This window comes from Protopterus annectens, chromosome 14.part0 (genome assembly GCF_019279795.1).
Source record: "Protopterus annectens isolate FY-2018-M chromosome 14.part0, PAN1.0, whole genome shotgun sequence".
In the NCBI taxonomy this organism is placed as follows: Eukaryota; Metazoa; Chordata; order Ceratodontiformes; family Protopteridae; genus Protopterus; species Protopterus annectens.
Window position 1 is genome coordinate 883,799,146 of NC_056748.1, and position 16,047 is coordinate 883,815,192.

Genomic DNA, 16,047 nt, shown 5'->3' on the forward strand with positions numbered 1-16,047 from the left:
AATTTGGCTGGTTTGTTTCATGTTTACATGAAGTGACAATGGATGGCCATACTTGATAAGGTGCAGAATTTCAGTGACCATTTCAAAAGAGTACATTTTGCCAGGCTACAAATATGAGATTCAAGATGAGGCAAGATGAACAGGGAGGCAGAAGGAAGAAATGTGATAAAATAGAAATGGAAAATAAGGTGTAAAAGTGGAATATGAGGCTGTATGGGGTCTTAGAAGGAGGAGAAGTAAACTTCTTAGGCTATGTGATAAACAAGCGTGCAGAGCTGATTGGCTTTGTGAGAGATTGTTTGAGTATTATGTAGGTAAGACATTTGCCATTGCCAGAGACTGAGGCTAAGTTTGGCATGGTAAGGCTAATTCTGACTGAATTCTTGAACAAGAACAAATACTGTGGCTACTGTGTTAACCTTGGTGAATGTTCCCTGTGTTTATGGAACATAATAACTCTCAGGCATATTATTAGATGTGATGCAGGAGTGTAGACAGAGAAAAATTAAATTAAGACTCCAGTTTCTCACTATACTGACTTTTTTGGGAATGCAAAATGCTGATATCTGATATATGTGAAGCATTAGAGACGATGAGAGAACTACCTGAGGAGAGGAATCAAATGCGGGTTGAGCAAAAAAGGTAAAATGACTGCTGGATTATATCATGTAAATGACTCAGAAATAGTAAGGAATAACTAGAAGAAAAGTATCACATCAAATGAAGAAGACATTGGGAAATGCATGCTATTCCAGGACAAAATTAATGGATAGACTGGACAATTTCACACAAACATTTGGACTAGGGTATTCTGAGAATAAAAATGTTTGTAAGAAGATAGAAATTTAACACTGAGCCTTCCCTTATGCAGTAGAGGGTTTTTGTATCAGCCTTTTTTTAGGTGTTAAGCTTGTCTAGCAATTTAAGTTTTTTTTGGGGGGGGGGGTAACAAATACAAGGTTTGGTCTAACATTAATGAGTAAATAGATCAAATTATGGTAGTGTTTTTTTTAATTGTTTAGCATTTGAACAGGTATAACACATGGAAAATAATAGAAGATTGCAATGGACTGAGTTAAGCTCTGTTAGTATGGGACCGATTTAAGCTAATGTTTAATTTTGCATAGAGTATTTAAATAAGTAAGAGACAGAGTTTCTTACTGGTTGGATTTAAATGTATTTATTCTTCTTATTAATTTTCAATAGCAGGTTTATTCACTGTCAAAGTCAATCATAATCAATACTGTTGAAGATGTAAAACATAATCAAAAAAACATAAAAATGTCCCTCCATAGAGTGTGCGATAACCTTCGGCAAATAAACTCTCTTGCGGCATGAAGTGAAGATTTGAATGGGGCAATTAAAAATGATTAGTCATTCTCTAATCATTTGAAAAAAGAGTAGACGATTATGGTACTATATTTAAAAGAAAGCAGAAGAAAATTCTCAGGAATGAGACTGTCTATAAGAATAAGATAGCGTAACCACATCCTCAGTTGTGAATGAAGTATGGAGCACAAAAGCAACATAATTCATAGCTCTCAACCTTCCATCTCCAAAATGAGGAACACTCGCCTTCATAATGTGGAACAAATGGGCAAAATGTGGAACACATACTAATGACTTACTAACAACTTCAACTAGGAAGGTCATAGGAGGGTTAAAATATGCTGGTTTTACTCATAAAGAAGATCCTTTAATGAATTAATCTAATTAATTTCTATTTACCATGGATTTCACGTAAAAAAATTCCTAACACTGAATGTGTGACAGACTCTTTCAATGTGGAACTTTGAGGAACATGAACTTTTTAAGACCCCAAATGAGGTACGTTCCTCGTAATGAGGTACACTTGAGAGGTATGGCTTAGCTAACAACCATGGTGATTCAACTGAAGTCATTTCTGAGGATTTTTAGTGGACGAAGGGGTCAAGGAGACTGGAAGAGAAGAAAGCAAAGGAACAAGAGACTAGTTTTGAACCACCATTCACTGAGATGACATGGAAACACCAGAGGGACAACTATGGTTAAAGGCAATATTATAGACAGAATTAATATTGACACCCTGTAATCACACTTCGGGTACTGTTGTTGAATTTGGTGGCTTCAAACTTTATAATTATTCCCATAAAGACATTACACCTGAGTTTGGTTCACTTTTTCAGAAGGGTTTCAAATATGTTCCTGGCAGTTATTCAAATATTGTTGATGTTTTACTAGAAATGTAGCTGCTTGTAAGGAAATTAAACTTTGAGTGTACTTTATTCCTACAACTGAAGCTGACATGGGTTTAAGAAGGAGAAGTACCTACAATCTGCCTTTATCACCACTGGTTGCCCATTTTGAGAAGCTGTGTGAGAAAGACATTAGGGAATTGTTTAAAAGAAAAAAAAAAACATGTTTTACAACCTCACCATCAATGAAAACAAAGTATTGGATTCACTAAGTAGTTATAGAAATCTGACAACAATGAAGCTTGAGAAGGGCGGGGAGGGGGTAGTTATTATGGATTGCCACATATATTCTTCAAAAACGTTGGCCTATCTAACTAATGAGGACATTTTTTCATAAGACTCACTCAATGAAGTTAGTATTGCATACCATGTTATTGAAATTGCATGCAGGATATGAGTCTTTCTTATGATTTCCCTGTTAAATTAATGGATTATTTTAGAGCAAGGAATCCTAGAATTCTGGCAATGTCTGGCATATCGAAAACACACAAATCCATTTTAGTCCCCTCCATTGAGACCTATAGTAGCCCCAGTGGGTTCCAAGACAAAACCTTTAGCAAAATATGTTGATGTCAAATTGAAAACATTCTCGGTGGATAAGGAACATCTTTTAAGAGATTCATGGTACTTTTTAGAGGTTTTAGCTCAAACTTGTTTTCTACCTGATGCTTTTTTTTAACTGTTGATATCAAAGATTTATTTTGGTGATACCTCACAATGTAGGGTTGGAATGGCATTTAGAAGCAATGGTCATTGGCACCAGTTTAGACAAAGGTGAAATAGACATTGTATATCAATATATGGAAACGGTGTTAACAAATAACTTGTCTGTTATGAAGGTGAATATTTTAAGGAACTTAAAGGTGTTGCAATGGGGGCAGCATTTGCACCCATCTTTGCCAATTTGGTGCTGTGGTACTGGGAGATCAATGTTGTCTTCAATTCACAGATGTATTTAAGAATAGTAGGAATTTGAAAGCTATTTTGGAAAAAGATAATGTTAAAGATGGGATTTTCACAAGAAATTTGGTTATGAAATCTTGCAAACAGTGTAGGTACATTTTTTGTGCTGCCCATTTTTCTGTTCCTGGATACTCAAAATTAATTTCCCTTAGGGATGGTTATGATTGCAACACTAGAGGTGTAGTTTATATTGCATTTTATATTGGGAAGACAGAGGGCCCCTTGAAAACCAGGATGTATCAGCACATTTATGCTATTTGCAAGAAGAATTCTAATGCTTTATATAAGCATTCTGTTCAGTGTGATGATTTCAGAAAATTTTCCTTTTCTGTCCTGGAAAAGGTTTCTCGCCATATTAGAGGCAGGGACTGGGGGTTATTATTGGAATAAAGGGAGCTACACTGGAAGCTGCTTTTAAATGCTGCAGTGCAATGTGGTATAAATGATTTGGTTTCCATTGGATGCATTTTAAAAGCAGGGGCAGAAAGTTTATGAATTATGGATTCAATGCAGCAATTTTGCGAATATAATTAAATCTGGTTTTCAAAGTTTCTTGAAGTATTTTAAGTTATTGTAGAGTTTTTTGGATTTTAGGGATTAATCTGAATGTATTTCATCTTAGATGTGTTTGATTATGTTTATTTTGTAATTCAGTATGTACAACTTGTGTACTTTATAAAGATTAATTGATATTTATTGATATTTATTGTATTTATGTATTATGCCTTTAAGGGTTTCTTAAGGTTGTTGGTACTTGGTTATGGTTATTTATTAAAGTGTTTTGTGATATCTATGGAGTGTTTTTTTTGTTTGTTTTTTTGATTACATTTTTAGTACGCTTGTGTGGTTTGGTTCTTTAGTTTAAGATGTTCAACATGTATTTGTAAAAACAAGTAAAAAAGTAGTAGTAAAGAAATATATTATGATGAAATCGGATAAAACAGACAAGTATTTACAGAGCTATTGATCAAAAACAGCAGTGTTAGCAGTGTGAATAGAGGAATGGTGAAAAGAGGAAAACGGTGTATAACACATAAAACTACACCGGCACAGGGCAGAAGGGTGCTATCAGAAGTTGTTCTGTTAGTGTGGGGAAACATCCACTGAGTTTAAGCCACTCAGGGATTTTATCCACATCTCGGCAATAGTACTAAGAGGTTAAATGGTTCACTTGTTGCTGAGGCAAATATTTAACATTTTAAGAATCATGATATGATCAATATTTGAGATTTCGTTTTTTAAAACTAAATAGTGATATATGTTAGAGTTTTTGAAAAGTAGGTTATCTATATGAATAGGTAAATGTGGGATAAAATAGAAAAATTAATTTTGTGTATTCTTTATTTTATGTTTAGATATTGGATAGGGAGCAGCCTATTACTATAAAGAGTATGTGTTGTTTTCAGACGTGAGTAACACATTTAAAACATTTCTTAAAAAAGACATACAGCACAGCCCCATACTTAACTCCATTTGAAAAAGTCTTCTTTCTATATTCTGTTACTCAGTATGGGCTAATACATAAGAATCATTTTGAAAATATATGTGTAAAAATAAATACATAAATAAACAAATAAATAAATAATAATAATAATAGTAATAATATTTTGCTCTGTTTGATTTTTTTTATTGATTTGATAAATGACACTTGTAAATAGTTACTCAGTACTCAGAGTTCCTGATGTGCAATTACTAAGCAGTATAAAATGAATACAATTAACTGCAAACTGAATCCATTAGTAGCGAAGGATGAATGCTGGACAGTGATGTATTAGACTTTGGAACTAATACTAGGATATAGCAGGATGGAAGGCCAGGGTAACTTATGGTGAGGACAGTAAATATTTAGTGGATGGTACTAAGAAGTCTATTAACTCTGAAAAAAAAAAACGTTTCCCTATTTATGGCTTTTACAGGGTAATACATTATGAGTTGTAATGCTATAGTTAATGAACACAAAGTGGATAGTGTTTTGGAAAAAAAAATGTTGTGCTGCTCCACTTAAAACACATACACATACAATAACATTGGAATAATGAAGTGATGTTCATAGGTTCATGGGGGGTTACTAGCCTAACAGCCCTAGAGCCCTTACAAGCCTAGCCATATTTATCTCAAGTTGCCCCAAATGGTGATGGTTATGTGACTGAAGTTTGCAGAGGTAAAGGTCTGTGGTAGTTAATACTGACTTCCTCTGTCTAGGAGGGACATGGGCACCACTCCAGGAGTGAATTTCCCAAAATCCATCTATTGAGCTAGGTTGCTTTTAAAGAGAGTCAAGGAAGGTCTCTGTTCCATGTGAATTGGAAGCATGTTCCAGACAAGTGGCTGATTCTGGGAAATGTATTTCTCTCCAGCATGACCTGTTCATGTCAGAGGCTTGGCTAAGATCCCTGGAGTAAGTGAACCTCCTGCAGTTTGATTTATGAATGTGTAGCATTTCCATCATGGCTGGTTCAGAGACTGCCCTGTAGGCCAGGCACAGGTCACCCCTTAATAACCTGTAGGAGATAAAATACAGTCACAAGGCTTTCAGACTTTATGGGTAAGACTTGTCTTGTATACCTTGTCATTTCTTGGTGAGAAACCTCTGTGGTCTGCCCAGTTTTTCAGGTGTCTGGTGAGATACATGCAAAGGGGAGCATTGTACTCAATTATTGGTCTCATGAGGGATGAGTATAATGGAACTATAATATCCTTAGATATAGATGAAATGCCTTTACTTAAATGATGTGCCACACAGAAGGATTTCCTTACTACTTTGGATATGTGGTGGTCAAACTTCAGATTGCTATCAGCCAGAGTACCTAGATCATGTACCAGTGGGTCTACACTTGGGAGGGGGTGTTTATAATGTAATTAGCAGGGATGTCAGCTTTCCCAAAGGGAAAAATAATGCCTTTTTTCCATTTATCTTTAATCCATGGATTTGGCACCAATCATTTGTCTGTGTTAACCCTGTCTGTAGTATATTAACATTGTTGGGGGGCTCAGTGATTACTCCCAATTTGCAATCATCAGCAAACTTGGTCAGCCACATGCCATCTAACTTTGCCTGGACTTCTGAGAAATGCATTCTAAACATTAAAAGGCCCAACAAAGAACCCTGTGGTATGCCGCTGTTGACTGTTCTTTGGCTAGAGGGGAAATCACCCACTTTGACAGTATGTGTCTTGTTGGTGAGCCAGTTGGCTACCCATCTGGTAATGCAGTGGTTAATTCCCATCTGGGAGAGTTTCTGTATAATACCTGAGTGAGAGATTGTGTCAAATGCCTTGGCTAGGTCAAGATAGCTAGTATGCACTTTATTTCCCTCATCCAGGGCCTTGGTGACTTTCTCGACAAAGTCAACCATGTTTAACAGGCATGATCTACCTTTAATGAATGTGAACTGGGTTGGGTCCAGAGTTTGGTGATTACCTATGTCCTTGTTAAAAAGGTCCATAATGATTCTTTCCATGGCTTTGCAGATGAGGCTAGTCAAACTTATGGGCCTATAATTCCCAGGGTCAGTCGATGGTCCCCCTTTGTGCAGAGGGATTACTGCTGCTGTCCTCCATTCCTCCGGAACATAGCCAGTTCACAGGCTGTGGTTAAACAGGGATGCAAGTGGGTCTGCTAGATCATGCTTTAAGTTATTTAAAAGGCAACCTGGTATGTTGTCTGGTTCCATTGATGCCATGTTTTTAGCCTTGGAGAGTACTGAGATGACCTGCTCTTTTCTGATAATAGGTTGAGGAATGGTGGCAAGTATACTTTGGGGGATGGCTGGCGGGGACAGGGAGGTGAAGTTTGCTCAAAATCTGTAAGCTATCAGGTTGGCTATTACCTCCACTTGAGTAAGGGTGGTGCCATCCACAACCAGTTCACTGCATAGCTGGGTATTCCCTTTTTGATTTCAGATGCAGTTAAAGAATGCCTTGTGATTATCCTTAGCTAGGGTGGCAATTTTTTGCTTCATAATTAGCTTTGGAGGACTTGACAAGATCTCTAATTTGCTTGTTTAAGCTAGAGAGGAATTTCTTCCTCTGCTGAGACAGTTCCCTCTTTTTCTTGCACATTAATTCTTTCTCTTGTTGTGTAGCCTGTTTATACTACGGATTTACCAGGTGGCTTTTTTTCAGAAAGTACTGTTTTTAATCTGGTCAGCTACAGATGATTTTATACAGCTGCTTAAGTGGCTATACAGGGCATTGGTGCACACCTCTGCATAGGAATCCATGTTATATGCATTTGAAGGGGCTTTGAAACTTCTTATACCATCACTTAGAAGAAGGTCATTTTTCTTTGAAACATTCTTAAGCATTTTTGAGCTTGATTGGGTAGCTGGTCTTATAATTACATTGAATGAAAATGATTTATGGTCCAGTCTTACCAGGGAGGACATCACATGGGGGGTGTGTGTAAAATGCTCTCCCATGTTAGTGAGTACTATGTCCAGGACATTTGAGCCTCTTGTGGGTGTGCTCACTAGCTGTTCCAAAGCATTTGCCTTGACAATGTCCAATAACCTCTGAGCCAGCATGTTTGTGGTCTTGTATTTTTTCCAGTTGATGGTAGGATAATTAAAATCATCCATGAGTAAGTCCAGGTATGCAGTATGCTTTTCCTTTTTCATGGTGGGGGACCTATAGCTAGCTATGATGTGGTATGGGGCTTTGCCAATAGTTAATTGGACATGGAGTAGCTCAAGAGAGTCATACTGTTTGACCAGTCTTGAGGTGTACTTATCCTTAATGACGATGGATACTCTTTGTGCTTTGGTCCTTTCACATTCAATTTGTGGTCTGTGGTCTGAATGTATGGAAGGCATTGTAGCCCTGCATGGTCAAGGTGTTTCTGTGCCTTTGCACCATGTCTTGATGTAGCACAGATGCCAGCATCTTGCAAATTGAGGAGTTCTTCCAGGGAGTGCAGTTTCTTTAAATTCCTAGCATTAAGCAGCAGTAGCTTGAGTTTAGATAGAGAGGATTTTGTTATGTTGGGAGGTTTGTTATTTTGACTTTGCCTAAAAAAGGTACAACAGGGGTGGCTAATGCCTTTGCCATTATCTGAATGCCTACAGGAGACAGCTGCAGACCACCTCTGGCAAAGCAGTGTGGCCTGTCAACCATTTCTTCCCAGGCTGACAGATATTAGGTCCCCTTGGACTGACACTAGAAGCTAAGCCAATTGTTAAGGTCAATGATTTTTTTGTTTGTATTGTGGCATCATCCTCAGAGAAGGTAGAATGCTGCTTAAGGCTAGGCTTATACCTGCATGTGAGACATAATCTGAGAGCTCAGTCATGTCACTCTTCATATAATCCAGTGAGGTATGTCTCAAATCAATCACCCCCCGCATGGACTATGATGGAGTCATGCCAGTACTTGTAGATGAGTGACTTGAGTGCTTGAGTAACTTGACAGATTCTGACACCTGACAGGCAGCTAACCCTAACCCACTCCTTATCCAGGTTGGTGAGGGGGACATCAGTGTGTCTCACAATGGAGTCATCTATGGCCAATACATTAGGTTTTGTGGTGTTACACCTTATGGGCTTATTTGTTGAGACAGTGGTATGTGTGTTATTATGTGTTGTTGTTGTATTTTGCATTATTGTGTGTAAGTGGTTTCCGTTTGAGAGGCCTCTGATCTTTTGGTAAGTTACTAGTGAGTACCTCCCCATATGTGGGTATGTGGGTTTATGTGTCATGTCCTTATTTAGTGTGGGGAGTGTGTGTGTGTGTGTGTGTGTGTGTGTGTGTGTGTGTGTGTGTGTGTGTGTGTGTGTGTGTGTGTGTGTGTGTGTGTGCTGACAACCTGTTTGGCATTGAATTTGTCCTTACATGACAGTCTTGCCTCAAGTTCTCTCACATAAAGTATTTGTTTATTTCAGGAGTAAGTGGTTGTCAGTATATACATGAGACAATTGCTACATTGTCTCAGGATGCCCATGTCTATCAGGCTGGCTAGAGAGATGATGGGAAACTGCCCATTCATGATAACAGGCTCTTACTGTATGTTTTATTAGGGAAGGGAATGGGTTAATTTGACAAGACTATGCTGGTAGTGCTGAGACTACAAGAGGAACCTATACTTTGTGTAGGCTAAGGTTGATCAATAAAGCAACACAGCTCAGTGTGCAACTGAGCTGCTCCTGGAGCAGCCGAGAAGCTTGGAAGGGTTTCACTGACAGCTGTTTGGGGATAAACTGAGGTTTTAGACTTTTGCATCTATACATTTATTGTATAAACATACAGACCTGTGCTGGTCCAATAAAAGATAAAGACAAAAGATAGTACATCAACTCTGTTTTCTAGTGTTTTATGTATAGTGCTTTAGGGGACCTCCCCCTTTGAATGGCTTCAATTTGTCCTGCAGAAGGTTAAAACACGAGAAACAAGTCTGGCATCTGAACTGGACTGGAAATGTGGTTAAATGTTTCAGTTGTTACTGGAGCTAAACAATTAATACAGAACTTTATCAAACATTAATGAGTTTTTGGATCACAGTATGGTAGTGTATGGTGAGTGTTAACCATATGAAGAGGTAACATAGAAAATAACAGAAGATTACAATGGATTGAATTAAGTTCTGCTAGTACAGGACAGAGGTAAGCAACGTTTTATTTTGCAGATATTATTTAAATAAGTAAATGACAGAATTTCTTATTGGTTGAATTTAGAAAATGCATTTTTTTTTCAATAGTAAGTTTACTCACAATTTGCAAAATGAATTTACAGAATGTGTTTTATTATTATTATTATTATTGCCACAGTGGTGCAGCGGTTAGCGTTGCCACCTCACAGCAAGATGTTCTCTGGTTCGATTCTTGGCTGGGGTGCCTTCTGTGTGGAGTCTGCATGTCCTCCCTGTGGTCGCGTGGGTTTCCTCTGAGTGCTCCAGTTTCCTCCCACATCCCAAAGACATGCTGTAGGTGGATTGGACACTCTAAATTGACCCTAGGTGTGAGTGTGTGCATGTGTGTGCCTTCTGTGGAAGGTTGGGTGCCAGGCTGGCAACTCGACACCGTAAAAACTCCACTGCCAATCATGAGCGGACAAGTGATTCGCTGTGGCGACCCCTAACCGGGAGAAGCCGAAAGAAGAAGAAGAAGATTATTATTGATATGTGACAAACCTATCCCATCCTTCCCACCAGCTTAAATTGTAACAGCAAACTTTAAACCTAATAATTATGTCGCTATCACCATTACAGCTATATATATTCCTTCAGGGGACAACATTCCCCTACTGGAAAATATTTTCTCCTACTTCTCCCAAAACATTCCTAATGAAACTATTCTCTTGGGGGATGTTAATGTAAACCAGTTAACTCTCTGCCCACCAAACTCAACTTCATCCATTAATTTACATGGCTTTACATAACTTATCTCTACTCCTACCAATATTAACAAATCTCACAACCCCTAGCTCTGTTATTGATTGGATATTAGTCTCTGATCCTCTCAAATACCATAACCCATCTACCTCGCTAGACTCCGAAAGTGATGACTCCCCTGTAAAAATCTTAGATTCACCCCTTACTTCTCTAGGCCACATAGATATATAACTTTACACAAACTATCCAACTCTGCCCTGTGACTTTTAATGCCCTCCTCTCCAGAATAAATTGAACTTTCCTAACCCAACTCCCTCTAGATGAAACAGTGCATTCATTCAAATCAACCTTTCTAAACCTTCTTAACTCGCTTGCACCCCTATGCACTGTACATGTTAAATCAAACATCTGTCCTTGGCTCTCTGATCCTACCTGCACAATGATGAAAACTGGAGACAAAATGTGGAAATTATGGGTAAGAACTAAACTCTCCATTCACCTGCAAAAATATAAAAAACTCAGAAATCTGACAAAAAAACACATCAAGAATGACAAAATTACTTTTATTACACCCCCCTATAGCACAAAGATCTAACCCCAAAAATTCTGGAACTCAAATCAATCAAATATTGCATCTTGGTAACCCATCATCACCTAACCCCTGCCCTACCAAGACACCAGAAGAAACGGCTAACATCTTCAAGTCCTACTTCATTAACTCCATCTCAAAGATGGTTACTCTGTCTGCTCCACAACTAACACTACTAATTACCCTGAATCTTCTCCTATTCTAAGTACCTCTAATACTGTTCCCCTACATTAAATCTCTAGTAACTAAACTAAAGCCCTGTTCTACATCTGCTGACAATGTTCCTGCTTATTCCCTTCATGTAACAGCTGACTCGCTTGCTATCCCTGTATCTATTCTGATAAACCGTTCCATCTCAGAATCCAAAGTCCCCTCTATCTAGAAAGAATGTCATACCTTACCTATACATAAAGGAGGTAACTCCACTGAAATCTCCAACTTCAGACCCATAGCTATTCTCTCACCACTCTCAAAAGTATTAGAAAAATGTATCCACAATCAAGTCATGCAATACCTTCTACAGGAAAACTTGCTCATACCCACTCAGTGTGGCTTTTGCCCAAAACATAGCACCACAACTGCCCTCCTGTCCTTCATTAACACTATTTCTTTTGCCAGAGATAACAAGAAACGTGTCTCTTGCTTATTCCTAGACCTATCAAAGGCTTTTGATATGGTCCTCCACCTTCTTCTCCTGAACAAACCGACCAACCTTAACTTCTAAACGTCTACTTTTGGCTGGTCTATTAGCATTGTCTCTGACTGACAGCAGTCAGTGAGATGGCTTTCTGCTCTCTCCCCTCCCCTCCCAGTCAGAATGGGAGTCTCCCAAGGATCTATTCTTGGCCCATTACTCTTCAATATCTTTACTAACCTGCTCTATACTTCCTGTCCTCTCTCATCCTTTGTACAATACATGGATGACTCTACAGTCATTAACATCGCTGACAATTCCTTTGATCTTATCTCAGCTACTCAGGCTTCCTTTAACTCAGCAGAAACTTAGCTCTCTAACAATTAGCTTATTCTAAACCCCCAAAAAACAAAGCTCTTACTATTTATTCCCAAAAACTATGACTATCTCAAACCCACTTTCTTTATACTATCTCTAAATAAAACTCCTATCATCGTAGAAGTTAGTGAAAAACTTCTAGGTGTCATTATCGATGATCAACTTAAGTTCGACTTGCATGTAAGTAACTGCATTAGGAAGACTCACCAAAAACTCTGTCTTCTATACCAAAACAAAAAGTTCCTTACCAGCAAAGCTAAAGTAACTCTCTCACATGCTTACCTCCTTCCCAGTCTACTGTACAGTTCCCAAAGTCTAACAAAGCTTAACTCCTCAATCCTTGCTAAGCTAGAATCAACCTACAACAAGGTGGTCAGATTCGCTGCCCAACAAACCTGCAAATCCCATCATTGTCTCTCTCTAAAATACTTAAACTGTCTGGAATTACCTGACCAGCTTCTTCTAGCCCATTTGCAGATTATTCACTCTGTCCTATACCAACCATCTTACTATCCTAATCTATCTTCCTATATTCTCCCACCCAGACCCTCTGTAGCTCAGACCAGGACCTACTGCAAATCTATAATCCCGAGAGTAAAACTGGCTGTACCTTTATAGCTACTATCCTGCCATTTCCTGGAAGATATTGCCATTGGCAATTAGGTCACTCAATCAACTCAATCAATTCAAAACAGCCACAAAAGAATAACTGAAAAGTCAATGGTCCTGTCATTCAACACACCCATAATCTACCTGCCTATTCTAAAACTGTCCATGGCTTATCCTGTTCTAAAACTGTCCATGGCTTATCCTGTTCTAAAACTGTCCATGGCTTATCCTGTTCTAAAACTATCCATGGCTTATCCTGTTCTAAAACTGTCCATGGCTTATCTTCTGTAAGACTCTATTTCTGCCTAGCTGCTTTTTTCTCTCCAGCTGCCTTCATATAGACTAATTCCTGTTCACTTTTTTATAGCTATTCAATTTGTATATCGCCACCTCTGAATTACTACTCAGCTACTCAAATTGTATTATTATTATTATTATTATTATTGTTGCACAGCCTCTATTATACCCATAATATGTATTTTTGAAGATAATTTAATAATTTGATTATTGCTTTGTTTATACTTTCTTTACTTGAATTGTAAAACAGTGGAGCTTTTCTCCCCAGGCCTATGCTGAAAAAGGGCTATTTCAGCTCAGTCGGACTAACCCGGTCAAAAAATGTAAAATAAATAATTATTATTATTGTTATTATTATGTTTTGCAAGATAAGAAGAATAATCAGAAATACTATTGTGAGAGTAGGTAAACTTTACCTATGCTGATACCTTGACAGGTAATAATACTCCAGGATCCATATGAAAACCATAGATCCCTCCTACCATTAGCATGGGTCCAGCAAAGAGACGGATAGATTGTGTGAATGAAGACTTTGTAAGAGTCAGATATGACTATCGAAGAAGGTAGGAGAGTGGCTGACCTGACACACTGACCCGATGTAGAAAAATGATAACAATGGGGTTGACAATTTTTTTTCATTGCAGATTAAAGTATTTTATGGAGAAGTTGAAGTACCCCTGCCCAGCACATTGAGGGGGATGTACCTCTAGGAAAAAATGCCATTTTTAGCATTTTATTTTCAACGTTTCATAGTTTGCTATTTTCTTGTTGAATATTTTCATGTTTTCCTTTCTTAAAAATCATAATAATAATCTTAAACTTTAAAAGACAGAGAAACCTGTCACTGACTTGAAACTGAACACAACTTTATCCACATGCTTACAGTAAGTCTGAAAGCAGGTTACTAGAATAAATAAAAATTCCCAGATTGCCATAAAACCTCTCATTTATGTCTAGCAGGCCCTTCCTGGTTACCAATTATAAGCAAAGCAAAACAAAGCAAACTGCAGAATATATTTTTGGAATTATGCTAACTTGTGGTGAAGTGACTTGCAATCAGAATTAGCTCAACATTACATGAGAAGTGGAAAACATTTTCATCAAAAGACTTTCAACAAATTATTTTCTTGTAGTGGACTGACTGCATTTAAGCAAATAGCTAGCTGACACTGCTACTGAATTAAATACAATTTACATCTCCGTTCTGCCATGATGGTGACAGCTCTTTCTTTTTCATTCTTTTTCTATTGTTTTTAATGATTTCTGGCTAAAAAAATACAGGGTAGTGGTATTGTGATTTTAATTACTACGAGCTGCTATTTACCTCATCCTGAAGCAGTGTTTTGCTGTATTCAAGGTGATGTCTTTCCAAGATAGAGGAGCCATGGAGTTTTGCTAATGGGTGTTGTGACCTATGGTACAGAAACATCAGTTTAATAACATTACTGAATAAAGAGGCTGTATATTAGAGTGTTAGTGTGGTTGTGTATGTATGCATTTGTATATGTGTGCAGGTATGAGTGTGTGAGTGTATGGAACTGTGTGTGTGTGTGTGTGTGTGTGTGTGTGTATGTGTGTGTGTGTGCGTGTGTGTGTGTGTGTGTGTGTGTGTGTGCGTGTGTGTATGTGTGTGTGTGTGTGTGTGTGTGTGTGTGTGTGTGTGTGTGTGCGTGTGTGTGTGTGTGTGTGTGTGTGTGTGTGTGTGTGTGTGTGTGTGTGTGTGTGTGTGTGTGTGTGTGTGTGTGTGAGTGTGTGTGCTTTGTCTGTATGCCTATGCTTGTAAGAGTCATTTTGAGTGGTTTACTTTTATATATCACGTAACCTAACAAACTAACAAGTTAATACTTAAACTGTAGTTCTGGAAGCCAAAAGACTGATTTCAACATATGTCCACTTTTACTGTTGAACTGTGACTAATATGTTTTACCTTTTTTTGCTTTGCCATTACTCTACCCAAAACAGAGCAGAGTAGTATTCCTCTAAAAAAATATCCATGCACACAAATTCATTGTTGCAGAAATTATTTTAGAAATTGGAAAAAAATATGTAACAACATTCATATAGTCTACCCTCGGTTCTGCTGTTATTTTATAAAGAATTGAGTGCCTTAGCTAACACTGCATTGAAACAAATCCACACATTTCATTTAAAGTGTAGGTATTTCAGCTGGTACATACCCATATAAAGGTAATAAAATAAAATAATTAAAAAAAGTAAACTTTACAATTTACTTCCACTGAGTTATACAGGTCTGGCTGCAGAATAAATGCAGATAAAAATCCTGCAATCTCCACAGCTAAGCAACGGCACTTTGTCAGGTCTTCTTTAGATCAGAGTCCAGAAAAAAATATCAGTAAAACTTGGTGAGAAGCATGGACAACACAATTTCCTTCTATAGCTGATTTAAGGCCAAAAGAATACAGTTTACACTTAAAAAAACAATTTCATCTACATTCATTTCAGTTGTATTAGCAAATAATGTGCCTATACAAAATTAGTACCTCTTTTAGGGAAATCCGTTTAATATGAAAATTAAAACTAATTATGACATATAGATTAATCAACTTTGACAAAAAAGTAGTTGTATTAAGTTAATCACACTTGACAAACAGAACAAGTTATTTTATTTATTATTCCCGTAACAGGAACAGGCAAGCAAAAACTGAGTGCAATGCTACTCAGTGCTCGAAGTCTAAATCTTAAAATGTACTCACGCAAAGCACTCCTTAAAATGGAGAACATCAATATCTGTGCAGTGACTGAGACCTAGTTCAAATCTCCAGAGAGCACCCCTGCATTACCAGGCTATAACTCATACCACACATTTCGGCCATCTAACCTGGACCAGAACACCAAAGGTGGAGGTGTGTCCATATTCATTAAGGATATCCACACCTCCACGCTAGTTGTGCAGCATAATGCATCCAAGGTTATCCAAGTGCAAGTAACTCTGGGCAAAGCTGCAATCCAAATTGGAGCTTGCTATAGATCCCCCACCATGCCCCAGGATTCACACTCAT

General features: G+C 37.9%; 1 protein-coding gene across 1 annotated transcript in view; it reads right to left on the reverse strand.

The window, feature by feature from the left end:
• The window catches only part of PDE6C (phosphodiesterase 6C), a 537,951-nt gene that overhangs the window by 204,636 nt on the left and 317,268 nt on the right, over window positions 1–16,047 (reverse strand). The window contains exon 15 of the mRNA XM_044055635.1: window positions 14,352–14,439. Coding sequence (XP_043911570.1) covers window positions 14,352–14,439 — 88 coding nt within the window. The remainder of the gene's footprint in view (window positions 1–14,351; window positions 14,440–16,047) is intronic.